General features: G+C 40.8%; 1 protein-coding gene across 6 annotated transcripts in view; it reads left to right on the forward strand.

Annotated features, from left to right (window-relative positions):
- The window catches only part of KCNN2 (potassium calcium-activated channel subfamily N member 2), a 495,496-nt gene that overhangs the window by 304,904 nt on the left and 164,477 nt on the right, over nt 1–26,115 (forward strand). For 3 of the 6 annotated variants that reach the window (XM_059890244.1, XM_059890246.1, XM_024997305.2), the window contains 3 exons: nt 22,555–22,759; nt 23,594–24,882; nt 25,477–25,572. In XM_059890244.1, coding sequence (XP_059746227.1) covers nt 22,738–22,759; nt 23,594–24,882; nt 25,477–25,572 — 1,407 coding nt within the window. In that variant the 5' untranslated portion in view covers nt 22,555–22,737. 6 annotated transcript variants of the gene reach the window in all.

Genomic DNA, 26,115 nt, shown 5'->3' on the forward strand with positions numbered 1-26,115 from the left:
CAAGAGTACTGGAGTGGGGATGATAAAGAGATCAGTACAAGAAGAGGAAATTATATTCATTAACATATATTTATCCAATATGTGCTTGCATACATGCTGTCACTTCGGTCGTGTCCAACTCTTTGCGACCCCATGGACTGTAGCCCACCAGGCTCCTTTGTCCATGGGATTCTCCAGGCAAGAATACTGGAGTGGGTTGCCATGCCCTCCTCCAGGGAATCTTCCCAACCCAGGGATCAAATCCGAGTCTCTTATAGCTCCTGCATTGACAGGCGGGTTCTTTACCACTAGTACCATCTGGGAAGCCCAACAGAACAAATAATAGAAGACGAAAAGGGAGAAATTAACAGGAATAATGTTGTGGGAGACTTTAACACACCACTGACATCAATTGACAGATTGCCCAAACAAGAAGTCAGTAAGGCACAAATGTCCTAAATGACACAATGGACTAGTTTGACTTAATTGATATTTACAGGATCTTACATCTAAAAAAAACCCCCTCAGATTACACATTCTCTTTAATATTGCATCATGTATTCTCTAGGATAGACCACAACTTAGTCACAAAAAAAGTTCAAATGAATTTATAAAAATAGAAATTATTTGAAACATCTTTCTGACCAGAAGGTATGAAACTAGAAATCAACAAGAGAAAGAAGAATGTAAACAAAAACAAACACAAGGAGGCTAAACCATATGAGACTGGAAAACAAATTTGTCACTGATTAAATAGAAAAAGAAATAAGAAAGGACTTCAAGACAAATGACAATGAAAATACAACTATACTAAATCTATGAGATGCAGCAAAAGCATTTCTAAGAGGGAAGTTCAAAGCAGTACAGGCTTTCCTCGAGAAACAAGAAAAATCTCAAATAAACAACAAAAGAACTAGAAATGAAAGAACTAGAAATTCAAAGAACTAGAAATGAAGAACAAACAAAACTCACAGTCAGCAGAAGGTATAATAAAGATAAGAGATGAAATAAATATCATAGAGATTTAAAAAACAGAAAATATCAATAAAACCAAGAGTTGATGTTTTGAAAAGATAAACAAAACTGACAAACCTCTAGCCGGATATACTAAGAAAAGAGAGAAAACCCAAATAAGCAAAATAGGAAATCAAAGAGAAGAAATAAGTGATACCATAGAAATATAAAAATTCATAAGAAAATACTATGAACATATGCTAACAAATTGGGCAACCTAGAAGAAATGGACAAGTTTCTAGAAACATACAGCCTGCCAGAACTGAGTCAAGAAGAAACAGAGGATTTGGAACGAACTGATCTCTAAAAGTGAAATGGAATCTGTTAAAAAAAAAAAAAAATCCCTGCAAACAAAAGTCCAGGACCAGATGGCTTTACTGGAGAAGTCCACCAAACACACAAAAAACGTACACCAATCCTTTTCAAGCTACTTCAAAAGATTGGGGAGCAGGGAACGTTCCCAGAGTCATTTTGTGAAGCTACCGTCACCCTGTGACCAAAACCAAACAGAGACTACAAAAAAGAACATTACAAGCCAATATTTTTGAATATATGGGCGCCCTGATAACTCAGCTGGTAAAGAATCCACCTGCAATGTAGGAGATCCCAGTTTGATTTCTGGGTTGGGAGGATCCCCTGGAGAAGGGATAGGCTACCCCCACTCCAGTATTCTTGGGCTTCCCTGGTGGCTCAGTTGGTGAAGAATAACCTGCAATGGGGAGACCTGGGTTCGTTCCCTGGGTTGGGAAGATCCCTTGGAGGAGGGCATGGCACCCCACTCCAGTATTCTTGCCTGGAGAATCCCCATGGACAGAGGAGCCTGGCAGGCTGTAGCCCATAGAGTCTCAAAGAGTTGGGCATGACTGAGTGACTAAGTACACAGCACATCTTTGAATATAGGTGTAAAAATCTTCAACAAAATATTTGCAAATTGAATTCAGTAATCCATAAAAATATCAGATATTATTGGAAATATTATATTTGCAATGATTGCAATGTTTTAAGAGGTTATTTATTAATATTATTTGCATGTGGCCTTACTATTTTCAGCTCCCTGAACTATCAGTTTTACCCTTTATATTTTATTTTCTCGAAGACTTTCTTGATTCAAATTTGATATCTTTAATTTCTTGAAAAGCTAACTGATTGTGTTTTTTTTTGCCCATAATTCTCATTTAGCATGGATTATAGAAAAAAAAATGATTCTTTGTACTTGCTATTTGGATAAAACAAAGGCTGAAGATTTGTAACTCTATAGAGAACCTCTGTTGTCACATGGCTGTGACCACTTCCATCTTCCCCTCAATCAGTGCTAGATGAAATAGTTCCAGAGAGTTCAGTGGAATTAACTTTTTATAACAAAGTTTAGGAAATTGTTATTTTAGTTTCTCTAAAGTCCCCAAAGACCAGTTAACCCATAAGGTAAATACTCAGCTACTTCAGTGGTAAAACTGAGCCCGATCTGTGGGCCATCTCTAGTTATGTTCTTACCTGCATAAAAATCTGCTAGTTAGAATCTGATTCTGACCCAGTTCTTGCCCTGATGGTTACAACCATTTCCATTTTGGAAATAGAGAGAAACTTCAACAGAGGCCTAATTAACTCTGGGATGGTAACTTACCATCTTGAGTTCATGGACAACCAACACCAAGCATTTAGCAACCTTGATTAAAGACCATAGTGAAGTTTCCTTTCCACGAAACAAAACAAAGCAAAGCAAAAATTAAGTTTACATCTAAAAATTCAGTAATTCACTAATACATCAGTAAATAAATAAGACTTCAATTCTCGGATGTTTGTGTAGCCTCTAGGTTTTACTTTTTTCCACTAGGCAGCAACTTTATGAGTTTAACTAAATATTAATTCAACAAACACTGGACACCTCGCATGAATCAGATGCTAATTTAAACAAAGGGAATTGTTTGTTGCAATATGGGGAAATAGAGAGGTCTGCATATAAGAGACTAGAAAAGGATAGGTTCACATGCTTGAGCTTTATGGACTTATTTTCCTTTCTTTTTACTGTATTTTATTTTTTTTAATTTTAATTTATTTTTAAACTTTACATAATTGTATTAGTTTTGCCAAATATCAAAATGAATCCACCACAGGTATACACGTGTTCCCCATCCTGAACCCTCCATCCTCCTCCCTCCCCATACCATCCCTCTGGGTCGTCCCAGTGCACTAGCCCCAAGCATCCAGTATCGTGCATCAAACCTGGACTGGCAACTCGTTTCTTACATGATATTTTACAGGTTTCAATGTCATTCTCCCAAATCTTCCCACCCTCTCCCTCTCCCACAGAGTCCATAAGACTGTTCTATACATCAGTGTCTCTTTTGCTGTCTCGTATACAGGGTTATTGTTACCATCTTTCTAAATTCCATATATATGCATTAGCATACTGTATTGGTGTTTTTCCTTCTGGCTTACTTCACTCTGTATAATAGGCTCCGGTTTCATCCACCTCATTAGAACTGGTTCAAATGTATTCTTTTTAATGGCTGAGTAATACTCCATTGTGTATATGTACCACTGCTTTCTTATCCATTCATCTGCTGATGGACATCTAGGTTGCTTCCATGTCCTGGCTATTATAAACAGTGCTGCGATGAACATTGGGGTACACGTGTCTCTTTCCCTTCTGGTTTCCTCAGTGTGTATGCCCAGCAGTGGGATTGCTGGATCATAAGGCAGTTCTATTTCCAGTTTTTTAAGGAATCTCCACACTGTTCTCCATAGTGGCTGTACTAGTTTGCATTCCCACCAACAGTGTAAGAGAGTTCCCTTTTCTCCACACCCTCTCCAGCATTTATTGCTTGTAGACTTTTGGATCGCAGCCATTCTGACTGGTGTGAAATGGTACCTCATAGTGGTTTTGATTTGCATTTCTCTGATAATGAGTGATGTTGAGCATCTTTTCATGTGTTTGTTAGCCATCTGTATGTCTTCTTTGGAGAAATGTCTATTTAGTTCTTTGGCCCATTTTTTGATTGGGTCATTTATTTTTCTGGAGTTGAGCTGTAGGAGTTGCTTGTATATTTTTGAGATTAGTTGTTTGTCAGTTGCTTCATTTGCTATTATTTTCTCCCATTCTGAAGGCTGTCTTTTCACCTTGCCAATAGTTTCCTTTGATGTGCAGAAGCTTTTAAGGTTAATTAGGTCCCATTTGTTTATTTTTGCTTTTATTTCCGATATTCTCGGAGGTGGGTCATAGAGGATCCTGCTGTGATGTATGTCAGAGAATGTTTTGCCTATGTTCTCCTCTAGGAGTTTTATAGTGTCTGGTCTTACCTTGAGATCTTTAATCCATTTTGAGTTTATTTTTGTGTATGGTGTTAGAAAGTGTTCTAGTTTCATTCTTTTACAAGTGGTTAACCAGTTTTCCCAGCACCACTTGTTAAAGAGATTGTCTTTAATCCATTGTATATTCTTGCCTCCTTTGTCAAAGATAAGGTGTCCATATGTCCGTGGATTTATCTCTGGGCTTTCTGTTTTGTTCCATTGATCTATATTTCTGTCTTTGTGCCAGTACCATACTGTCTTGATAACTGTGGCTTTGTAGTAGAGCCTGAAGTCAGGTAGGTTGATTCCTTCAGTTCCATTCTTCTTTCTCAAGATCGCTTTGGCTATTCGAGGTTTTTTATATTTCCATACAAATTGTGAAATTATTTGTTCTAGCTCTGTGAAGAATACTGTTGGTAGCTTGATAGGGATTGCATTGAATCTATAAATTGCTTTGGGTAGTATACTCATTTTCACTATATTGATTCTTCCAATCCATGAACATGGTATATTTCTCCATCTATTAATGTCCTCTTTGATTTCTTTCACCAGTGTTTTATAGTTTTCTATATATAGGTCTTTAGTTTCTTTAGGTAGATATATTCCTAAGTATTTTATTCTTTCCGTTGCAATGGTGAATGGAATTGTTTCCTTAATTTCTCTTTCTGTTTTCTCATTATTAGTGTATAGGAATGCAAGGGATTTCTGTGTGTTGATTTTATATCCTGCCACTTTACTATAGTCATTGATTAGTTCTAGTAATTTTCTGGTGGAGTCTTTAGGGTTTTCTATGTAGAGGATCATGTCATCTGCAAATAGTGAGAGTTTTACTTCTTCTTTTCCAATTTGGATTCCTTTTATTTCTTTTTCTGCTCTGATTGCTGTGGCCAAAACTTCCAAAACTATGTTGAATAGTAATGGTGAAAGTGGGCACCCTTGTCTTGTTCCTGACTTTAAAGGAAATGCTTTCAATTTTTCACCATTGAGGATAATGTTTGCCGTGGGTTTGTCATATATAGCTTTTATTATGTTGAGGTATGTTCCTTCTATTCCTGCTTTCTGGAGAGTTCTTATCATAAATGGGTGTTGAATTTTGTCAAAGGCTTTCTCTGCATCTATTGAGATAATCATATGGTTCTTATTTTTCAATTTGTTAATGTGGTGTATTACATTGATTGATTTGCGGATATTGAAGAATCCTTGCATCCCTGGGATAAAGCCCACTTGGTCATGGTGTATGATCTTTTTAATGTGTTGTTGGATTCTGATTGCTAGAATTTTGTGAAGGATTTTTGCATCTATGTTCATCAGTGATATTGGCCTGTAGTTTTCTTTTTTTGTGGGATCTTTGTCAGGTTTTGGTATTAGGGTGATGGTGGCCTCATAGAATGAGTTTGGAAGTTTACCTTCCTCTGCAATTTTCTGGAAGAGTTTGAGCAGGATAGGTGTTAGCTCTTCTCTAAATTTTTGGTAGAATTCAGCTGTGAAGCCATCTGGACCTGGGCTTTTGTTTGCTGGAAGATTTTTGATTACAGTTTCAATTTCCGTGCTTGTGATGGGTCTGTTAAGATTTTCTATTTCTTCCTGGTCGAGTTTTGGAAAGTTGTACTTTTCTAAGAATTTGTCCATTTCTTCCACGTTGTCCATTTTATTGGTATATAATTGCTGATAGTAGTCTCTTATGATCCTTTGTATTTCTGTGTTGTCTGTTGTGATCTCTCCATTTTCGTTTCTAATTTTATTGATTTGATTTTTCTCCCTTTGTTTCTTGATGAGTCTGGCTAATGGTTTGTTAATTTTATTTATCCTTTCAAAGAACCAGCTTTTGGTTTTGTTGATTTTTGCTATGGTCTCTTTTGTTTCTTTTGCATTTATTCTGCTCTAATTTTTAAGATTTTTTTCCTTCTACTAACCCTGGGGTTCTTCATTTCTTCCTTCTCTAGTTGCTTTAGGTGTAGAGTTAGGTTATTTATTTGACTTTTTTCTTGTTTCTTGAGGTGTGCCTGTATTGCTATGAACTTTCCCCTTAGGACTGCTTTTACAGTGTCCCACAGGTTTTGGGTTGTTGTGTTTTCATTTTCATTCATTTCTATGCAAATTTTTATTTCTTTTTTGATTTCTTCTGTGATTTGTTGGTTATTCAGTAGTGTGTTGTTCAGCCTCCATATGCTGGAATTTTTAATAGTTTTTCTCCTGTAATTGAGATCTAATCTTACTGCATTGTGGTCAGAAAAGATGCTTGGAATGATTTCTATTTTTTTGAATTTACCAAGGCTAGCTTTATGGCCCAGGATGTGATCTATCCTGGAGAAGGTTCTGTGTGTGCTTGAGAAAAAGGTGAAATTCATTGTTTTGGGATGAAATGTCCTATAGATATCAATTAGGTCTAACTGGTCTATTGTATCGTTTAAAGTTTGTGTTTCCTTGTTAATTTTCTGTTTAGTTGATCTATCCATAGGTGTGAGTGGGGTATTAAAGTCTCCCACTATTATTGTGTTATTGTTAATTTCCCCTTTCATACTTGTTAGCATTTGTCTTACATACTGCGGTGCTCCCATGTTGGGTGCATATATATTTATAATTGTTATATCTTCCTCTTGGATTGATCCTTTGATCATTATGTAGTGACCTTCTTTGTCTCTTTTCACAGCCTTTGTTTTAAAGTCTATTTTATCTGATATGAGTATTGCTACTCCTGCTTTCTTTTGGTCCCTATTTGCATGGAAAATCTTTTTCCAGCCCTTCACTTTCAGTCTGTATGTGTCCCCTGTTTTGAGGTGGGTCTCTTGTAGACAACATATGTAGGGGTCTTGTTTTTGTATCCATTCAGCCAGTCTTTGTCTTTTGGTTGGGGCATTCAACCCATTTACGTTTAAGGTAATTACCGATAAGTATGATCCCGTTGCCATTTACTTTATTGTTTTGGGTTCGAATTTATACACTGTTTTTGTGTTTCCTGTCTAGAGAATATCCTTTAGTATTTGTTGGAGAGCTGGTTTGGTGGTGCAGAATTCTCTCAGCTTTTGCTTGTCTGAAAAGCTTTGATTTCTCCTTCATACTTGAATGAGATCCTTGCTGGATACAATAATCTGGGCTGTAGGTTATTTTCTTTCATCATTTTAAGTATGTCTTGCCATTCCCTCCTGGCTTGAAGAGTTTCTATTGAAAGATCAGCTGTTATCCTTATGGGAATTCCCTGGTGTGTTATTTGTTGTTTTTCCCTTGCTGCTTTTAATATTTGTTCTTTGTGTTTGATCTTTGTTAATTTGATTAATATGTGTCTTGGGGTGTTTCGCCTTGGGTTTATCCTGTTTGGGACTCTCTGGGTTTCTTGGACTTGGGTGATTATTTCCTTCCCCATTTTAGGGAAGTTTTCCACTATTATCTCCTCAAGTATTTTCTCATGGTCTTTCTTTTTGTCTTCTTCTTCTGGAACCCCTCTGATTCGAATGTTGTAGCGTTTAATATTGTCCTGGAGGTCTCTGAGATTGTCCTCATTTCTTTTAATTCGTTTTTCTTTTTTCCTCTCTGATTCATTTATTTCTACCATTCTATCTTCTAATTCACTAATCCTATCTTCTGCCTCTGTTATTCTACTATTTGTTGCCTCCAGAGTGTTTTTAATTTCATTTATTGCATTATTCATTATATATTGACTCTTTTTTATTTCTTCTAGGTCCTTGTTAAACCTTTCTTGCATCTTCTCAATCCTTGTCTCCAGGCTATTTATCTGTGATTCCATTTTAATTTCAAGATTTTGGATCAATTTCACTATCATTGTTCGGAATTCTTTATCAGGTAGATTCCCTATCTCTTCCTCTTTTGTTTGGTTTGGTGGGCATTTATCCTGTTCCTTTATCTGCTGGGTATTCCTCTGTCTCTTCATCTTGTTTAAATTGCTAAATTTGGGGTGTCCTTTCTGTATTCTGGCAGTTTATGTAGTTCTCTTTATTGTGGCTTTTCCTCGCTGTGTGTGGGTTAGTACAGGTGGCTTGTCAAGGTTTCCTGGTTAGGGAAGCTTGTGTCGGTGTTCTGGTGGGTGGAGCTCTATTTCTTCTCTCTGGAGTGCAATGAAATGTTCAGTAATGAGTTATGAGATGTCTATGGTTTTGGGGTGACTTTGGGCAGCCTGTATCTTGAAGCTCAGGGCTGTGTTCCTTTGTTGCTGGAGAATTTGCTTGTTATGTCTTGCCCTGGAACTTGTTGGCCCTTGTGTGGTGCTTGGTTTCAGTGTCAGTATGGAGGCATTTGATGAGCTTCTGTCAATTAATGTTCCTTGGAGTCATGAGTTCCCTGGAGTCAGGGTTTGGACTTAAGCCTCCTGCTTCCAGTTATCAGTCTTATTTTTACTTTAGTTTCAAAACTTCTCCTTCTATACAGCGCCATTGATAAAACATCTACATTAAAGATGAAAAGTTTCTCTACTGTGAGGATCACTCAGAGAGGTTCACAGTGTTACATGGAGAAGAGAAGAGGGAGGAGGGAGTTAGAGGTGACCCAAATGAGATGAGGTGGAATCAATAGTGGAGAGAGTGGGCTAGCCAGTAGTCACTTCCTTATGTGCACTCCACAACTGGACCACTCAGAGATGTTCACGGAGTTATACAGAGAAGAGAAGAAGGAGGAAGGTGACAGAGGTGGCTAGAAGGATAAAAGGGGGGAATGAAAAGGAGGGAGACAGATCCAGCCAGTAATCAGTTCCCTAAGTGTTCTCCACCGTCTGGAACACACAGAAATTCACAGAGTTGGGTAGAGTAGAGAGGGGTTAGGGAGGAGACACAGGCGACCTGGTGGAGAAAAAGGAGAGTCCAAAGGGAGAGAGAGCAGTCAAGCCAGTACTCTCGCTCCCTAGTGAAAAATGGGTCCTGAAGATTGGGTTCTTAAAGGTACAAAATTGGTAACAAATACATAAAAGCAAAAATTAAAAATCTAGAGTAGAGTTTGGAATTTCAAAAATACGATGTTAAAGAAAAGAAGAAGGAAAAGAAAGAGAGAAAAAAACGAACAAACAAGGTCACGAAAATTATAAAGAAAATACAGGTACAAAATTGATAACTAATACCAAAAAGCAAAAATTAAAAATCTAGAGTAGAGTTTGGAATTTCAAAAATACAATGTTAAAAAAAAAAGAAGAAGAAAAATAAAGAGAGAAAACAAACAAACAAACAAAAACAAACAATGTTGCAAAAATTATAAAGAAAATACAGGAACAAAATTGATAACATATACCAAAAAGCATCAATTAAAAATCTAGAGTAGAGTTTGGAATTTCAGATATACAATGTTAAAGAAAAGAAGAAGAGAAAGAAAAAAAAAAAACAAGGTCAAAAAATTATAAAATATATATATATATGAACTTTGCTGAAGAAGAAAAAAATAGGGTCTTTTTTTTGGCAAAGTAATAGGTTATAAAAGTGAAAATTAAAGGAACAATAGAGGACTTAAATTTTTTTTTTTAATTAAAAAAAAAAAAAGAAAGAATGATCGTAAAAATAGTAAAAATATATCTAGGACTTTCTTTGGTTTTGTTGTGAGTATTGTGGGTTCAGTTCATTTTTGGCTAGTTCCTTGGTCCGACTTATATTTCTCAAAATCTATAGGCCCCTTCCTAGTAGTCCATAGTAACCACAGGGTTTTAATCTCCGAGGCGTTTCCCTCTGTTATAACTTCTTCTGTTTGCTGGTCTCTTCAGTGTCTGGTTTCTGCCCTGACACAAAGGGAACGGTGGAGGACACTTTTTTTTTTTTTTTTTTTTTAGGCTCACTTGTTCAGTCCCGCTGTGGGGAGGGAGGGAGGGATGCTGCAAACAAATAACACTGGCGTGCGCTTGCAATACCTCAGCCACACTGGGTCTGCCTCAGCTCACGGCGTGTGTAGCCTCCCTGCCCACGGCTCGTGTAGCCTCCCTGCCGCACTGCTCGGGCTCTAGGTTGTTCCACCGGGAACAATCCGAGGCCGGCCCTGGGCTGCATGCACCTCCCAGGTCCAAGCCGCTCAGGTTCAGGCACTCGGGTAGTCCTCAGAGGCGCAGACTCAGTTGGGCCTGCGTTTTGTGCTCTTCCCAGGTCCGAGCAGCTCAGGTGATGAGGTGTTTGGCGAGCGCCAGTGCTGGGACTTATCGCCTCCCGCCACTCGGTTATCTGGGTGTAAAACCGGCGCACCTTCTCAGGCAGATGTTGACTGTCCAGACCCCCAATAAGTTTTAGTTAGCAAAGAAGCCTGCCTACAGTTTTATAGATAATGTCTCTCTGGGGCTGTGATTGTCCCCTTCCGGCTCTGGCTGCCTGTCACCGGAGGGGGATGGTCTGTACCCGGCTATCTCTGTTCAGTCCTTTGTTCCATGCTCGGGCCTGGCAGTGTCTTAGGTTAGGGCTGGCTTTTCGCGTGGTAGATATCCCACAGTCTGGTTTGCTAGCTCAATTTATTTCGCTCAGATAGCGCTCAGGGTATTCAGGCCAGATTCTTACTCTCAGCGATGCAGCCCGCGCCACGCCTCCCTGCCCAGCCCCCGCTTGCTAATGGCGAATACAGGCCTCTGCGCTGCTTCTCCGCTGGGGGAGTTACCGTAGGGCTTGCAATCTGCGAGTTTTAATTGTTTATTTATTCTCCCTGTTATGTTGCCCTCTGTGCTTCCAAAGCTCGGCACAGATTCGTCAGTGAGAAGGTTTCCTGGTGTTTGGAAACTTCTCTCTTTTTAAGACTCCCTTCCCGGGACGGAACCCTGTCCCTCCCTCTTTTGTCTCTTTTTTTGTCTTTTATATTTTTCCCTACCTCCTTTCGAAGAGTTAGGTTGCTTTTCTGGGTGCCTGATGTCCTCTGCTGGCATTCAGAAGTTGTTTTGTGGAATTTACTCGACGTTTAAATGCTCTTTTGATGAATTTGTGGGGGAGAAAGTGTTCTCCCCGTCCTACTCCTCCGCCATCTTGGCTCCTCCCTCTTTTTACTGTATTTTAAATAATATATTTATTGTATAAGATTCACCTTGGAAGCAACACCTAAGAGCTGCCCTTCATCGCCACAGCCACATCTACACCTCAGCACTTACCACTACAGTCCGGATGGTGTCTGTCCTGTGAACCTCTATGCATCTAATGTGTGCGTGTGTGCACACATGCTCGGTTGTGTCCAACTCTTTGTAACCCCATGGACTGTGGCCCACCAGGCTCTTCTGTCCATGGAATTTTTCAGGAAATAATACTGGAGTGGGTTGCCATTTCCTCCTCCAGGGGATCTTCCCGACCCGGGTTGAGCTTGAGTCTCTTGGGTCCCCTGCACAAGCAGGAGGATTTTTTTACCACTGTGTCACCTGAGAAACCCCAGGTAGAAGCATGGAAGTTTTATATATGGGATCACACTGTATGAATTGTTCTGTCATTTGGTTTTATTTAATGATAAGAGTATGGGTGATAATTCTATAGGTCTTATTCATCCTCTACATATAGGACTTATTCATCATTTTAAGAAAAACTATTATAAGATGCCTTTCATGGGTATTTATTTTATTCTGTTTTGTTTTCCAATAATGTATATCATTGTAAATGTATCTTTGTGCACATTTGCAAATATTTCTAAAGAAGAGATTTTTATTAATGGACTTCTTAAGTGAAAAATATTCATTTAATATTTGATGGATTCTTGTCAAATTGGCTTCCAATAGGATTTACCAATGTATACTCATATCTATGGTATATGAAAAAACTGGTGTCTTGCATCCTCACCAGTGCATTATGCAGTATTAGTCAGTCTAATGGAAATAAACATCATTTCAATTTGTATTTCCTTGATTTTTCAGAGGTCTTTTTTTTTTGCTTTCTTGGACCATAAAATTTCATCTTCTTTGAATTACTTGCTCATGTCCTTTGTATTAGTTTTCTACTCAGTTCTTTACTTTTTTCTCATATCAAAGTCTTAAACCTTTTAAAAAACATATTTCTTGATATTAAAATCTTCTGTCTGTTAAATATGACCCTCATCTTTTTTTTGGTTTTGGTTCCTATGGATGTCTTGTAATGCTATAAGATCAAATCAGTTGTCTTTTCCTTTATGGCTGTTTAGTTTAGTCAGTTTTAGGAAAACCTTTTTCGTGTTATGATCATAAACTATATTTCTTTTATTTTCTTCTATACTTCTGTAGTTTTGCTTCTTAAATTGAGTGAACTGTGTTTTTAAAGATTAGTTACATCAACTACATAAAGAAGGCTTGGGGCTGGTGCACTGGGACGACCCAGAGGGATGGTATGGGGAGGGAGGAGGGAGGAGGGTTCAGGATGGGGAGCACATGTATACCTGTGATGGATTCATTTTGATATTTGGCAAAACTAATACAATTATGTAAAGTTTAAAAATAAAATTTTTTAAAAAAGAAAGCTTTTCTAAACATTTGAGGCAAGTGTCTGTTTTTAATAAATAAAGATATTTATATTATATTTATATTTATTATATTTATATTATATATATATAATATATATAATAATATATATAATATATATATTATTATATTATATATATTATAAATATATTTATATTATATTTATATTTATTATATTTATATTATAAAGATATAATAAAAAAATAATAAAATAAGAAACTGATTCCCCTGTCCTTTACCTTCCTAAAGACATACTCTGTGTCATATCCCTTACTACATTCAAATGCGAACTCGTGTTCCCTCTTGTTTATTTCCTCTTCCAGTCTTCTGGGAATCGAGGCTTCTCTAGTTAGTCACCTGAAAACTTCACCTTCTCACATTTTCTGACCTGCCCTGAAGACTGTGAAACCATGATCCTCCTTACACCTGCTATAATGAAGGCTGCTTCTTAGGAAAACTCAAACAGTCCCTTGAGGAAAAAAATGAGAAAAACAAACAGATCATAAGGGCCTCCTAGGAAAAGGAGTACGTCAAGGCTGTATATTGTCACCCTGTTTATTTAACTTATATGCAGAGTACATCATGAGAAACGCTGGGCTGGAAGAAGCACAAGCTGGAATCAAGATTGCCTGGAGAAATATCAATAACCTCAGATATGCAGATGACACCACCCTTATGGCAGAAAGTGAAGAGGAACTGAAAAGTCTCTTGATGAAAGTGAAGGTGGAGAGTGAAAAAGTTGGCTTAAAGCTCAACATTCAGAAAACGAAGATCATGGCATCCGGTCCTACCGCTTCATGGGAAATAGATGGGGAAACAGTGGAATCAGTGTCAGACTTTATTTTGGGGGGCTCCAAAATCACTGCAGATGGTGATTGCAGCCATGAAATTAAAAGACGCTTACTCCTTGGAAGGAAAGTTATGACCAACCTAGATAGCATATTCAAAAGCAGAGACATTACTTTGCCAACAAAGGTCCGTCTAGTCAAGGCTATGGTTTTTCCAGTGGTCATGTATGGATGTGAGTGTTGGACTGTGAAGAAGGCTGAGCGTGGAAGAATTGATGCTTTTGAACTGTGGTGTTGGAGAAGACTCTTGAGAGTCCCTTGGACTGCAAGGAGATGCAACCAGTCCATTCTGAAGGAGATCAGCCCTGGAATTTCTTTGGAAGGAATGATGCTAAAGCTGAAACTCCAGTACTTTGGCCACCTCGTGTGAAGAGTTGACTCATTGGAAAAGACTCTGATGCTGGGAGGAATTGGGGGCAGGAGGAGAAGGGGCCAACAGAGCATGAAATGGCTGGATGGCATCACTGACTCGATGGACGTGAGTCTGAGTGAACTCCGGGAGTTGGTAATGGACAGGGAGGCCTGGCGTGCTGTGATTCATGGGGTCGCAAAGAGTTGGACACGACTGAGTGACTGAACTGAACTGAACTGAAGGACTATAAGTCTAAGACATACAAACATAAGATATTTTCTTTGCTACTTGTTAAAGAAAGGCACAAAAGTGAAGCAAAAAGCCCTTCCTTGCCATATCTTGGTAAATCCAACCAGAACTGACTTCTCTACCCTTTCCCCTGAGTGGAGATCTAATAAAAAAGGTCAACACTCTGGCCTGCTAAGGTAGCAAGTGGCACCCCTTCAATTATGTCAGAATTTACTACTTGTGGGTAAAATTCAGTTTTAAAATTGTTGTTCTTTTCTTTGCTGTTCTCCACAGTCCTGATCTTGGGATAAGCAAAATGCTAACATATATAACAGGAAATATAAAAGTACTTTATCTTGGAACTCTGCTTAATAACCTAGAAAAATCTTTTTGAGTAATCTTATTTCAATAGCTTAGTACACTTCATATTATATTTATCCTCAAGAACAAAGTGTTCTGTTCCCTAAATCTTTTTTTTTTTTCATTATCTATGAGACCACTAAAAGAAAAGTATTAAAAAACTGTTTTAGTGAAGTATTTAATAAACAAAAACATGACCCTTATCTCGGCTAGAGATAAAAACAAAAAATTCCATGAACAAATTAGTTCTTCATGTAAGAATGGGAAATGGGAATTTTGCATTCCCCTGATTTAATACCCAATTCCGAGCCCCCCTAGACAACCATTCATGTGACAGCTTTGAACATTGGTTTGGCTTTCATTAAGAGGGACTCTAACTCTCCTGATCTCTTTTGAAGTGAGCACTGAAGTAAGTCTGATCCTGGTGTTACAGTCACTTGTCAGTATCAAATGAGACCTCTGCCACCTCCACAGTGCCTCCTCTGTGCTATGCTCTCTTGACTGCTGAGTCCTCTAAGATGTTTGCTTCAAACAGCCGGACCACGTGCTGTTGGTTGGGTGCAGAGTGCACTTTTGCTGCCAACCCTCTAGACTGAGAGTGTATAACTCCCCAGATTGCCACAGCGAATCTCTTTAAAAAGACTTTAGTCTCACCATACTGTATTTGCACTACTTAAGGGGGATAGAGTTGACACATCACAGAGAACTTAATCAGTGGTCACAAGTGACCATTATGACTTATCTTCAAAGGATACTTTAGTCTTAGTTCCTTTTCATTGTCTGTTAGAATCATATGATAATGGTGATTTTTAACTGTAGAATTCAGTATAAAATATGACTGAGTTTTACTTATATGTAAGAGAAATTTACATTCCACAATCAAAATAAAAATTCCTCAGCTCATTTTTTTATTGAAATTCTTCTTGGATATTTATTGAATCATGATACTGTTAGGATTTAAAAGCCATTTAGATAGAGTCTCAAAGAAGAAAGTCTGGAATCCTCAAATTCCTTAAAATGCATGGGTAATATTCTTGCCTGGGAAATCCCATGGACAGAGCCTGGGGTCACAAGAGTCAGAGACAACTTAGTGACTAAAACACCACAATAGTAACTCATGCTACTTAGAAAAACTTGTTCCTGCTCCACTCTAATTTTATCTACTACTGCCTCAGCACTGCCCATTTTAAACTGATACTTTCATTTTAGCATTCAGTTATGTTTGGGAATTTCTCTCATCAGTTGTTAACAACTTTCTTGATATATAATTCACATAATATATATATCACCCATTCCAAGTGTACACATTAATGATTTTTAGTGCATTCACAGTTATGTGACTATTACCATGCTATGCTATGCTATGCCAAGTCTCTTCAGTTGTGTCCGACTCCGTAAACCTATGGACTGTAGCCCACTAGGCTCCTCCGTGGGAGGAGGAGAGAGGCTGGAGCTTCAGCTTCTATGGGAGGAGGAGAATCCTTCCATGGGATTCTCCAGACAAGAGTACTAGAGTGGGTTGCCATTCCCTTCTCCAGGGGGACTCCCCGACTCAGGATCAAATCCGAGTCTCTTACATCTCCTGCATTGATTGGCAGGCACATTTCTTATCACTAGTGCCACCTTAAAATATTTTTATCACATCAGTAAGTAATACTTTACTCATTAATGAATCCCCATTTCTACTGCCTCCTCACCCCCAGCAAAGGACAACCATAATGTAACTTTTTGTTTATAGATTTGCTTATACTGGACATGTCCTATGGATAGAATCATACATGTTGTCTTTTGTGACTGACTTTCCTTCACCTTCTTCAAGGTTCCTCCTTGTTGCAGAATTTATCATATTTCATTGCTTTTCACTGATGAGTAATATTCCATTTTAAAAATATACCATGTTTTATTTATACACTTACCAGTTGATAGACATTTGAATTCTTTCCAGTTTTTAGCTATTTAAATAATGCTTCTGTAAACATTCATGTGCAAGTTTTTGTGCAGATGTATATTTTCATTTCTCTAGTCTATGTGCCTAGGAGTAGAATTTCTGGATAATACGCTGGTTTTAGAATTAGTATTTTAAGGCACTTCTAAATGTTTTCCAAAGCTGCCTGTACCCCTTTACAGTCCCACCAGCAATGTATGAGTGTTCAAATTTCACCATGTACTCTCCAACACTTGTTATTGCTTGTCTTTCTGATTAAAGACATGTTAGGGGTTATGAAGTGGTATTATAGTTTTGATTGACATTTTCCTAGTGGCTAATGATGTTGTGCGTTTATTTTCATGTGCTTATTTGTCAGTATTATACCTTCTTTTAGAAATGTCTACTCAAAGACTTTGTCTTTGGGTTATTTATTCTTTTCATTATCAAGTTTAAAAGTTCTTTATATTTGGGGTGCAAGTCCTTTTTCACATCTGTGACTTGCAAATATTTTCTCCCAATGTCAGAAAATGAAGAGGAACTAGAGTTTCTTGATGAGTGTGAAGGAGAAAAGTAAAAGAGCCAGCTTAAAACTAAATATTAAAAAAAAAAAAAAAAACTAAGACCATGGGCACCCGGCCCCAATACTTCATGGCAAATAGAAGGGGAAAAGGTGAAAGAAGTGGCAGTTTTCTCCTTATTGGGCTCTCAAATCACTGTGGATTGTGACTACAGCCTTGAAATAAAAAGACGATTGCTTCTTGTCAGGAAAGCTATGCCAAACCTAGGCAGTGTATTGAAAAGCAGAGACATTACTCTGCTGACAAAGGTCCATATAGTCAAGGCCATGGTTTTCTCAGTGGTCACGTATGGTTGTAAGAACTGGACCATAAAGAAGGCAGAATGATGAAGAATTGATGCCTTCCAACTGTGGTCTGGAGAAGACTCCTGAAAGTCCATTGGACAGCAAGGAGATCAAACCAGTCAAACTTCAGGGAAATCAACCCTGTATACTCATTAGAAGGACTGATGCTGAAGCTGAAGCTCCAGTATTTTGGTCATCTGATGCAAAGAACTGACTCATTGGAAAAAGTCTCTAATGTTGGGAAAGATTGAGGGCAGAAGGAGAAGAGGGCATCAGAGGATGATATGGCTGGATGGTATTACCGATGCAATAGACATGAATTTGGGCAAACTTCGGGAGATCATGAGGGACAGGAAGGCCTGGCGTGCTGCCATCCATGGGGTTGCAAAGAGTCGGACATGAGTGAGCAACTGAACTGAACTGATATTCAATATGATTGGATTTTGTTGAGAATTTTGCATCTGTGTTCATAAATAATATGAGTCTTTAGATTTCTTTTCTTGGGATGTCCCTAAGTTCAATAATCTTATTTTTTTTTTTTTTTCTTGTCAGCTCAAATCTGTTGAGCCCCTCTTGTGAATTCTTCATTTTGGTTATTGTACTCTTCAACTCCAGAATTTCCATTTTATTTTTTTAAATAATTTATGTCTCTTTAGTGGCATTTGCTGTTTGATGAGTCATTCCCATCATACCTCCCTTTAGCCGTTCTTTAATTATGATACAGCACTGGGCTTGTGAACCATGCTTGTTCACTACATTTGTCAACAGAGTTTTTTGAACTATTGAGACAGGAATGATCACTTCCCTCTAAATAACATGGCTGTGTATATGAAACCTAGAACTGCTACAGCCGTTTTACCTACCATAAGGTAAATTAGTTTGACCAATATATATGGAAGAGAACAATGACATGAAAACACCTGAGGAAAGTTGCTGGAACCCTGATGAAGTCTTAAGCTCTGAAACAAACAGAACTGGCATATTCCGTAATTATGATATTTTCAGTTATTAGAGCCAAGAAATACCCAGAAGAACTGACAGCCAGTCCTGCTAGATCCCTGCAGGACTGCAGACAAGTTCCTCTAGGCCACAGGGCAAGGAGCTTGAGCCTCTTTCCTCTCCCTTATTATGTAAAAAGACAAAATGGACTCTGTTAATGAGAATAAGTAGTCTTAATTGGCCTTCAGTTTTTACTGTGAATGTTGCCAAAAATGAGAAATGCCAAGGGTGCCAGCAAAGTCAGCAGAATACTGTATCTGAAGAGACTAGGACCTGTATTTTTTAATATTTTTTAATTGGGCACCTTGGACCTGCATACATACAGCACTGCGGTTTTATCCAGTCTTGTATTTGAGCCTCATGAATTATTCTGTTGATCAAATGAAGTTAACAAAATGACAGTAGTTGAGAATCTCAGAATCCCGATCAAGCCAGGGAGGACATGTCCATGAGGTCATTCAAAGACAGGCATGGTAATAACCAGCTACTACTCTCTGTTCCTTGACTTTTAGTGGGGTGCCAGCCAGTATGAGCAGATAGAGTCAACAGGTTATCCTTCTACTCTGCAGGAAAGGCTACAAGGGTGTTAAACTGACTCACCACACAGATTGAGAAGACTGTACTTGAGGGTTACCTTTTTCTTGCTACTCAGTAACTGCATGACCTGGGGTAGCCCAGGCACCACATTTCAGGATTATCCTTACCTGTAAAGCAGAAGTGATCATAAAAACTGCCTTGCCTTGGGGTAAGGGTGCTTGAGAGATGAAAATAAAATAACACATGAGAAACTGCTTTATAAACTAGAATGTGCTATTCAATAAGTCTTTTTTATGACTTGGTAGCTCAAATATGTGTTTCTAGTTGCCCAGGTATATCTGTATAATCTATAGACTATTTTTAAAGGACTTATCACAGTCAATAATTTCAACCTGTTCACCTATTTAATTATGTAACATGATTCAATTATACTAGCAAAACTAGTATAGCTTCTTTTTTTTTTGCTGCACAGCTGAGACTTTTATAGATATGGTGATTAGCTGAGACATGGTAGGAAGCAAGGATGAGGGTAAAACAAATTTGGAAATGTTAAGATATTAATGAATAAGTCCTAAGAGTATAATTAATCCCTGAATAATAGTGGTATTACTAAAAATTAACAAGACTATCACCAATAAGCTCATTCAGGTCTTTATACTTTCTAATAATAATGTGGGACCATAAAGAATATAATACATAAAGATATTTTACTGTTTTCTTCAAATGTACATTTCTTATGAATTGAGAACAGTATGTGGTTCAAAAATAAGTGTTTTTTAATGAAATGTGTCAGTAAACAAAGAATTGTTGTGCTGAGAGAACAACTCTGATATTTTCCCAAGTCCCCATTTGCATCAAATGCTAAGCAAGCTAAGTTGAAAGAGGCTGTGGCTTGTTACAACTTTTGTGGTTGGCACCGTCAAATAACTTACTCACCCAGGCAAAGACAAAGAAAAATCTCAGAAAAACACTTACTTTGTAGGTCTAAGAATCTCTCAGAGCACTCAATGTGGCAAACAGATGCCCTGGTGCCTGCATCAGCTGTTCTGACAGCCTTTTCAAATAGACCAGAAATATCGAAATTCAAGAGTCCTGCTTTTTATAAGAAACAGAGATAGCATAGACTAGTAATTCCTGTGAAAAAGAGAATTTAAAAAAAAAAAAAAACTGTTGGCATAATATAAATCTGCATAAAGTAAAGGATTAAGTGCAAATGACCTGAAGCTTTTTCCCAAGCCCCCGTGGTCTGGGAAAATCATCCTTCTAAGACCGTTAGTAAGTGTTTGTGGAGTGCTTTGGGAGTGTTATGTGTATGTGTCTGTTCACCAGCTTGGAATACAACAAATAAGAAAAAGCAATCTTTCTAACCCATCAAGGTTAAAAAAAAAAAAGGTAATTTTTATAAGAACATGACACTAGAAAATAAAGGGCATTAAAATGATAGGATTTGAAATGTATTTTGTGGATGAGTATGACCTCTGGTGTTAAACTAGAGAAATTTCCAGCACTTATGCATCTTAATGACAGAAAGAGAAGCAAATGCAACTTTCCAAGAGCTTATTATTGGAGGTTGCAAGCCCTTGTATTGTGACCTTGCTTTCAACCTCTTTTTATTTCCTCCCTCTCTCTTTCCCTCCTCAGTCTCACAAATAAAAATGAGTATTTACTATGTGTGAAGTACTGTCCATGGAAAGAATATTATCTTTGTTGTTCTAACTACTTAACTTTACATGGTACATCTATAATCTCATATAGGGAGAAAAATAGCAAAATGATGGTAAACTATATGAAAAGTTTACATACAAGCTTGAAATCGGTTTGTTAATTTTACAACGAAAAGAGGCTAATGAAAAGAACTCCTTAAATGTGCCCCTGTCATAACCCAATAGTGTAAAATGTCCTAAACAATAATGTTATGAGGATTCAGACTAAAACAGAAACTTACTGTGAGATCTTGTAATTTTTCATCATCATACTGATAGTGGATGATCATACTCTCCAATGCAGATGTTTATTACCAAGAAGATTTTTTGATTGTGTGTGATAGATGATTCCTTGAAAGATGATAAATATCTGACTGACTCTTACTTTCATTTCTCTCCAATCACAGTGGGTTTCATATTATTTCATGAGCTTCTGCAAGGTGCTGGCTAAGTGGAAGCACTGATCATTTGAGCTTTGTTATTCTTACGGTTCCTTATGTTATGTGCCAAATCTCCATTTCTTTCTTACCTTGTGCATCCTTTCCTCCCAACCCTCCTTAAATCTCAACAGTCTTTGTTTCTACATGATTAAAGGGACTGCACCTAATCTTGTACTAGACAAAGTATACAACATTTATTTCCCTGTTATTTTGTTTGTAGAACTTATTTGAAGCTTTGAGTTTGCTATATGAGAAAGTCAGTTTGACCACAAAAGATGCAGATATTGCTTTTTTTTTTTTTTTTGGCAGTCATTTTTAAAACAACATTTTAATAAGTCTAAACCTTATATCTAAATCTTTAACAGTTTAGTGTGGTAGCAATTATTATATTTGGAGAGGGTATTGATGTAGTCTTTCAGTTAAATTTACAAAAGGCTAATGAGAGTATTAATTTACCATGATAAATATATTTGATGTATTTAGATTTGGAAGGATGAATCAAACTTTTTCACTTAATCAGCTGTGTGTAACAACTAGAAGAAGGTCATATAATTCATTACAAAGTGAAAATAAATGTATTATGAATTTTGTGCTTGAGTTGAATTTTACTTCACACCAGAAGGTGAAAAAATTTTAATTTGGAAGCTTTTGTTGTAATTTCAAATTACTTGTTAGAATTGTTTTTAAAAGTCATGCTCACCACACAATTCATGCATATCTACTCAGCTACCCCAAAGATTCTATGAGCTTAATAATTCTAAATGTGTTATTGAATTGCAAAAAATCATAATAGAATATAAAAATAAAATGCTGTCTCCAGCTTTTAGCCATTCAAATTCTATTCTTGACCAAGACTACTGAGAAATGCACGTTCTCTGGGACTAAAAGCAACTCTTTACTTTTTTTTTTTTTCTCCTGGATTTGTTTGCTTGGATGCACAAAAAAATTTTTAAATTGTTTTAACTCATGTCCAAAGGATATCCTAAAATGAATTATTCACTCCATAGCATTGAAACACATACACTCTCTTAGGAGCAGGTACCTTGTAAGCAACTTTAGGGCAGCTGCCGAGTAGAATATCAAGAAACTGGATCCAGCTGAGAATTCCAATTACCTAATGAAGGTGATCCGCTTTCACTTTAATTTCTTGGTCAGTCTAACTCTTTATAACGTCTCTCATAAAAATCATGCTTTAAAATCACAATTTAAAAAGTAAATATTCAACTGGCCAGTGTATTTCATTCCATTTTCTGGAAATGGGGATCTCGATTTACAAAGAAATACAAACGACAAAGACGTAAGATGGAGCAGTAACAAAGAACCCTTGAAAGGTTCCCTTGCCGCTTTGTTAGTGCAATGTATCGCCTAAAAGGAAAACACATCACAGGAAATTTGTGAGACACAAAACGTAGTTTTTATTGGTTTATTAGCAAATAAATATTATACCTAACTAGAGCAAAACTCCAGTACTGTCCTCAAGCAACTATTATTCAGCCCGAGTTCTCATTGTTAATAATTTCCCAGCCAGCGTGTGACTGACGGTGTGAATCAGCCCGCGCCAGCCCCTCTCCATCCTCCGCTGCAGTCAGGCACAGAAGATGCTCGGTGTCGCGCATCAGTGATCCGCCTTTGCTTTGTCTGTGCTGCAGGTGGAGAGGAGGAAGAGGAACAGAAGACGAGCTGGTGGTGGCTGGCGGTCGCTGAGCATCCCCCAAGACCCTCAAGCAAGCGTCTTCTCCAAGGCAGGAAAAGCCCACGGACCTATCCACTGGGGTGGCCAGAGGGCCTGAGCGCGTAACCCAGGACCCGGCGGCCGGGGGCGCCAGCCCCTCATGTTCCGCAGAAGGCGCAAATGTGAGCGGCGGTAGCTGGGAAAGCCCTCCACCCCCGCCAGGGGGACCCGGGAAGCCCAATCCAGCTCCTCGCGAGGACGGAGGGGATCCCCTCCTCCGGCCCCGCCCCCATCCTCCCCTGCCCAGGCGCCGAGGCGGTTAACCCTTGCTGCGCCGCAGCGCACTAGGGCGAGAGCGCCGCGCAGCCTATCCCGACTACCAGGCGCCGAAGCCCAGGGGCGGGGGAAGATTAGGGCTCGAGGGCCGCTTGGATCTCGCCGCGGCCAACCTGGGGCTCAGGCGCCGGGGTTCTCACCAAGCCCTGCTGCACTGGCTCAGCTAGCCATCAAACCTTTTCTCTCCATAGTGGGTGTCCCCACAGTTATTTGGCGGGTGGTTGGCATCCCACTCTCAGTAGGACAATCAGGGAGACGTAGGCGTGGGGCGAGGGGGCTGTTGCTCCGCAGCTCTTAAGAGGCGTGCATGCCGGTGAAGGAGTGGCCCCGGGTTCCGCACCGTTCCCTCGCCTGACGCCCTGGCTGGGGTGGCCCAACGTGCTGCAGTGCCCGGGCAAGTGATCGAGACTGCACGTCCGGCAACAGTTAGGGGGGCTGTGGCGCGGGAAGGAGGGACGCCCCTACCTTTTCCCCCTCTCACTGCAAACCCGCTGCACTCCCCAGCCCTCGGGGCTCAAGGGTAGTCCCCGATCATCAGCAAGTGGAACCCTCGCCCTCCCCCTGTCCTAGCCTGAGGACCCTAGGGTTTTCATCCTGCAGATTCCCCCCTCCCCATCTCTCTCTCACACACACATGCTCCCCTAAACCTCGCGCCGCAAACTCAGTCTTGGTCCCCGCAGGTGATGTCATGCCCATTGTTTTGGTGCGCCCGACCAATCGGACTCGCCGCCTGGATTCTACCGGAGCCGGCATGGGCCCTTCCTCGCACCAGCAGCAGGAGTCTCCGCTCCCGACCATAACGCATTGCGCAGGGTGCACCACCGCCTGGTCTCCCTGCAGCTTTAACAGCCCTGACATGGAAACCCCATTGCAGTTCCAGCGCGGCTTCTTCTCGGAGCAGCCGCCGCCGCCGCGCTCCTCGCACCTGCATTGCCAGCAGCAGCAGCAGAGCCAGGACAAGCCGTGCGCGCCCTTCGCGTCCCTCCCGCACCCTCACCACCACCCGCATCTCGCGCACCAGCAGCCGGGCAGCGGCGGCAGCAGCCCATGCCTCCGGTGCAACAGCTGCGCCTCCTCCGGTGCCCCGGGGGCGGGGGCGGGGGATAACCTGTCCCTGCTGCTCCGTACCTCCTCGCCCGGCGGCGGCGCCTTCCGGACCCGCACTTCCTCGCCGCTGTCGGGCTCGTCGTGCTGCTGCTGCTGCTCGTCGCGCCGGGGCAGCCAGCTCAATGTGAGCGAGCTGACGCCGTCCAGCCATGCCAGTGCGCTCCGGCAGCAGTACGCGCAACAGCCAGCGTCCGCCTCCCAGCACCACCAGTGCCACAGCCTGCAGCCCGCCGCCAGCCCCACGGGCAGCCTCGGCAGCCTGGGCTCCGGGCCCCCGCTCTCGCACTACCACCACCACCCGCACCCGGCGCACCACCAGCACCACCAGCCCCAGGCGCGCCGCGAGAGCAACCCCTTCACCGAAATAGCCATGAGCAGCTGTAGGTACAACGGGGGCGTCATGCGGCCGCTCAGCAACTTGAGCGCGTCCCGCCGGAACCTGCACGAGATGGACTCCGAGGCGCAGCCCCTACAGCCCCCGATGTCTGTCGGAGGAGGTGGCGGCGCGTCCTCCCCGTCTGCTGCCGCGGCCGCCGCCGCTTCGTCCTCAGCCCCGGAGATCGTGGTATCCAAGCCGGAGCACAACAACTCCAATAACCTGGCGCTCTACGGAGCCGGCGGCGGCGGCGGCAGCACTGGAGGAGGCGGTGGTGGTGGCGGCGGCGGCGGCAGCGGGCATGGCAGCAGCAGTGGCACCAAGTCCAGCAAAAAGAAGAACCAGAACATCGGCTACAAGCTGGGCCACCGGCGCGCCCTGTTCGAGAAGCGCAAGCGGCTCAGCGACTATGCGCTCATCTTTGGCATGTTCGGCATCGTGGTTATGGTCATCGAGACCGAGCTGTCGTGGGGCGCCTACGACAAGGTAGGTGCTCGAGCCCTTTGCCCACAGTTCCCGGGCCGCAAAGCTGGACGCCTCGTGGTTGGGGCGGTCGCTGGCGGGAACTCTCTGCCTGCGGGTCCCTAGCTTTCCCCTGACGATCGGAGATGTCCGCCGCGAGGACGAGTGCCACTCCGACTCGCACCCTTAACCCTAGTCTGGAGAGGAAGCTTTTCCGCGCGCAGCCAAAGTTCTGGAGGGAGTGAATGCCCCGTCAGTTTGGGTATTTTAAAGAAGTGATTTCAGAACTCCTTGGGGGAAAGCATGCTTTATTTCTCTCCTGAAGCTCACGATTTAGGAGGTCTCTTTCAAACCCGAAGGCTTAAACTCAAAGCTAATTTCCTCATGGATTTCATTTCGAGAGCCACAAGCTGCACTAGGGTCCGTGTAGTTGCGGCCCCCGCTGCTGCTTGGCCTTCCCTGATCTCCTCACTTTCCTGACGGATCACAGAGCCAAAACAGGTGCCCCTACCTCCATCCTCCCCCTGGGAGCTCAGATCCAATTGCTGGGGATTGGCCGACCCCTCCCAGGGCTTAAAAAGTGCTTCTTTTAAAAAAGTGCTTCTGTCTTTGTTGCAGGCGTCACTGTATTCCTTAGCTCTGAAATGCCTTATCAGTCTCTCCACGATCATCCTGCTTGGTCTGATCATCGTTTACCACGCCAGGGAAATACAGGTAACTTACTGCTCTACTGTTTATGAATGACCCCAACGTGGGGAAGTGCAAGGCAGCAGATGCTTTTCCAAGCTCTCCTGTCCTTGCCTGAGGTTACAGAAGACACATGCTGTGTTCTTACCTTAGCACCTGACCTGTTCTTTCAAGAAGTTGAAAGCAAAACAGTGCAGCATATAAATACACAGTAGTTTCCAGGATGTATTTGTTAAACCTCAGATTCCTCCCCCCCTCCTTCTTCTTTAGGTAGGTCCACTTCTCCATGACTGTCATTGCATATGCTTTCCTTAAGGCCAGTTAAGCACTAGCCTTAATCTGTAGGGTAGATGAGTATTCTCCTTTAATACACATTTAACAAGATGGATGGGTCATTAGGGAAGATTGTGCCTGTCTGTATCACCTTCCATACCAACTGTAGCTTAAAAAAGAAAAGAGTCCTGGGATATTCCTCGCTAATGTGCATTAATAAGGCAAGAGGAGAATTCTAACCTTTTCTATATCTTACCCTAACATTAGAGAAAGAAGAATCTGTTGTGAATTTAGAAT

This window comes from Bos taurus, chromosome 10, assembly GCF_002263795.3.
Source record: "Bos taurus isolate L1 Dominette 01449 registration number 42190680 breed Hereford chromosome 10, ARS-UCD2.0, whole genome shotgun sequence".
NCBI classification, from domain to species: domain Eukaryota; kingdom Metazoa; phylum Chordata; class Mammalia; order Artiodactyla; family Bovidae; genus Bos; species Bos taurus.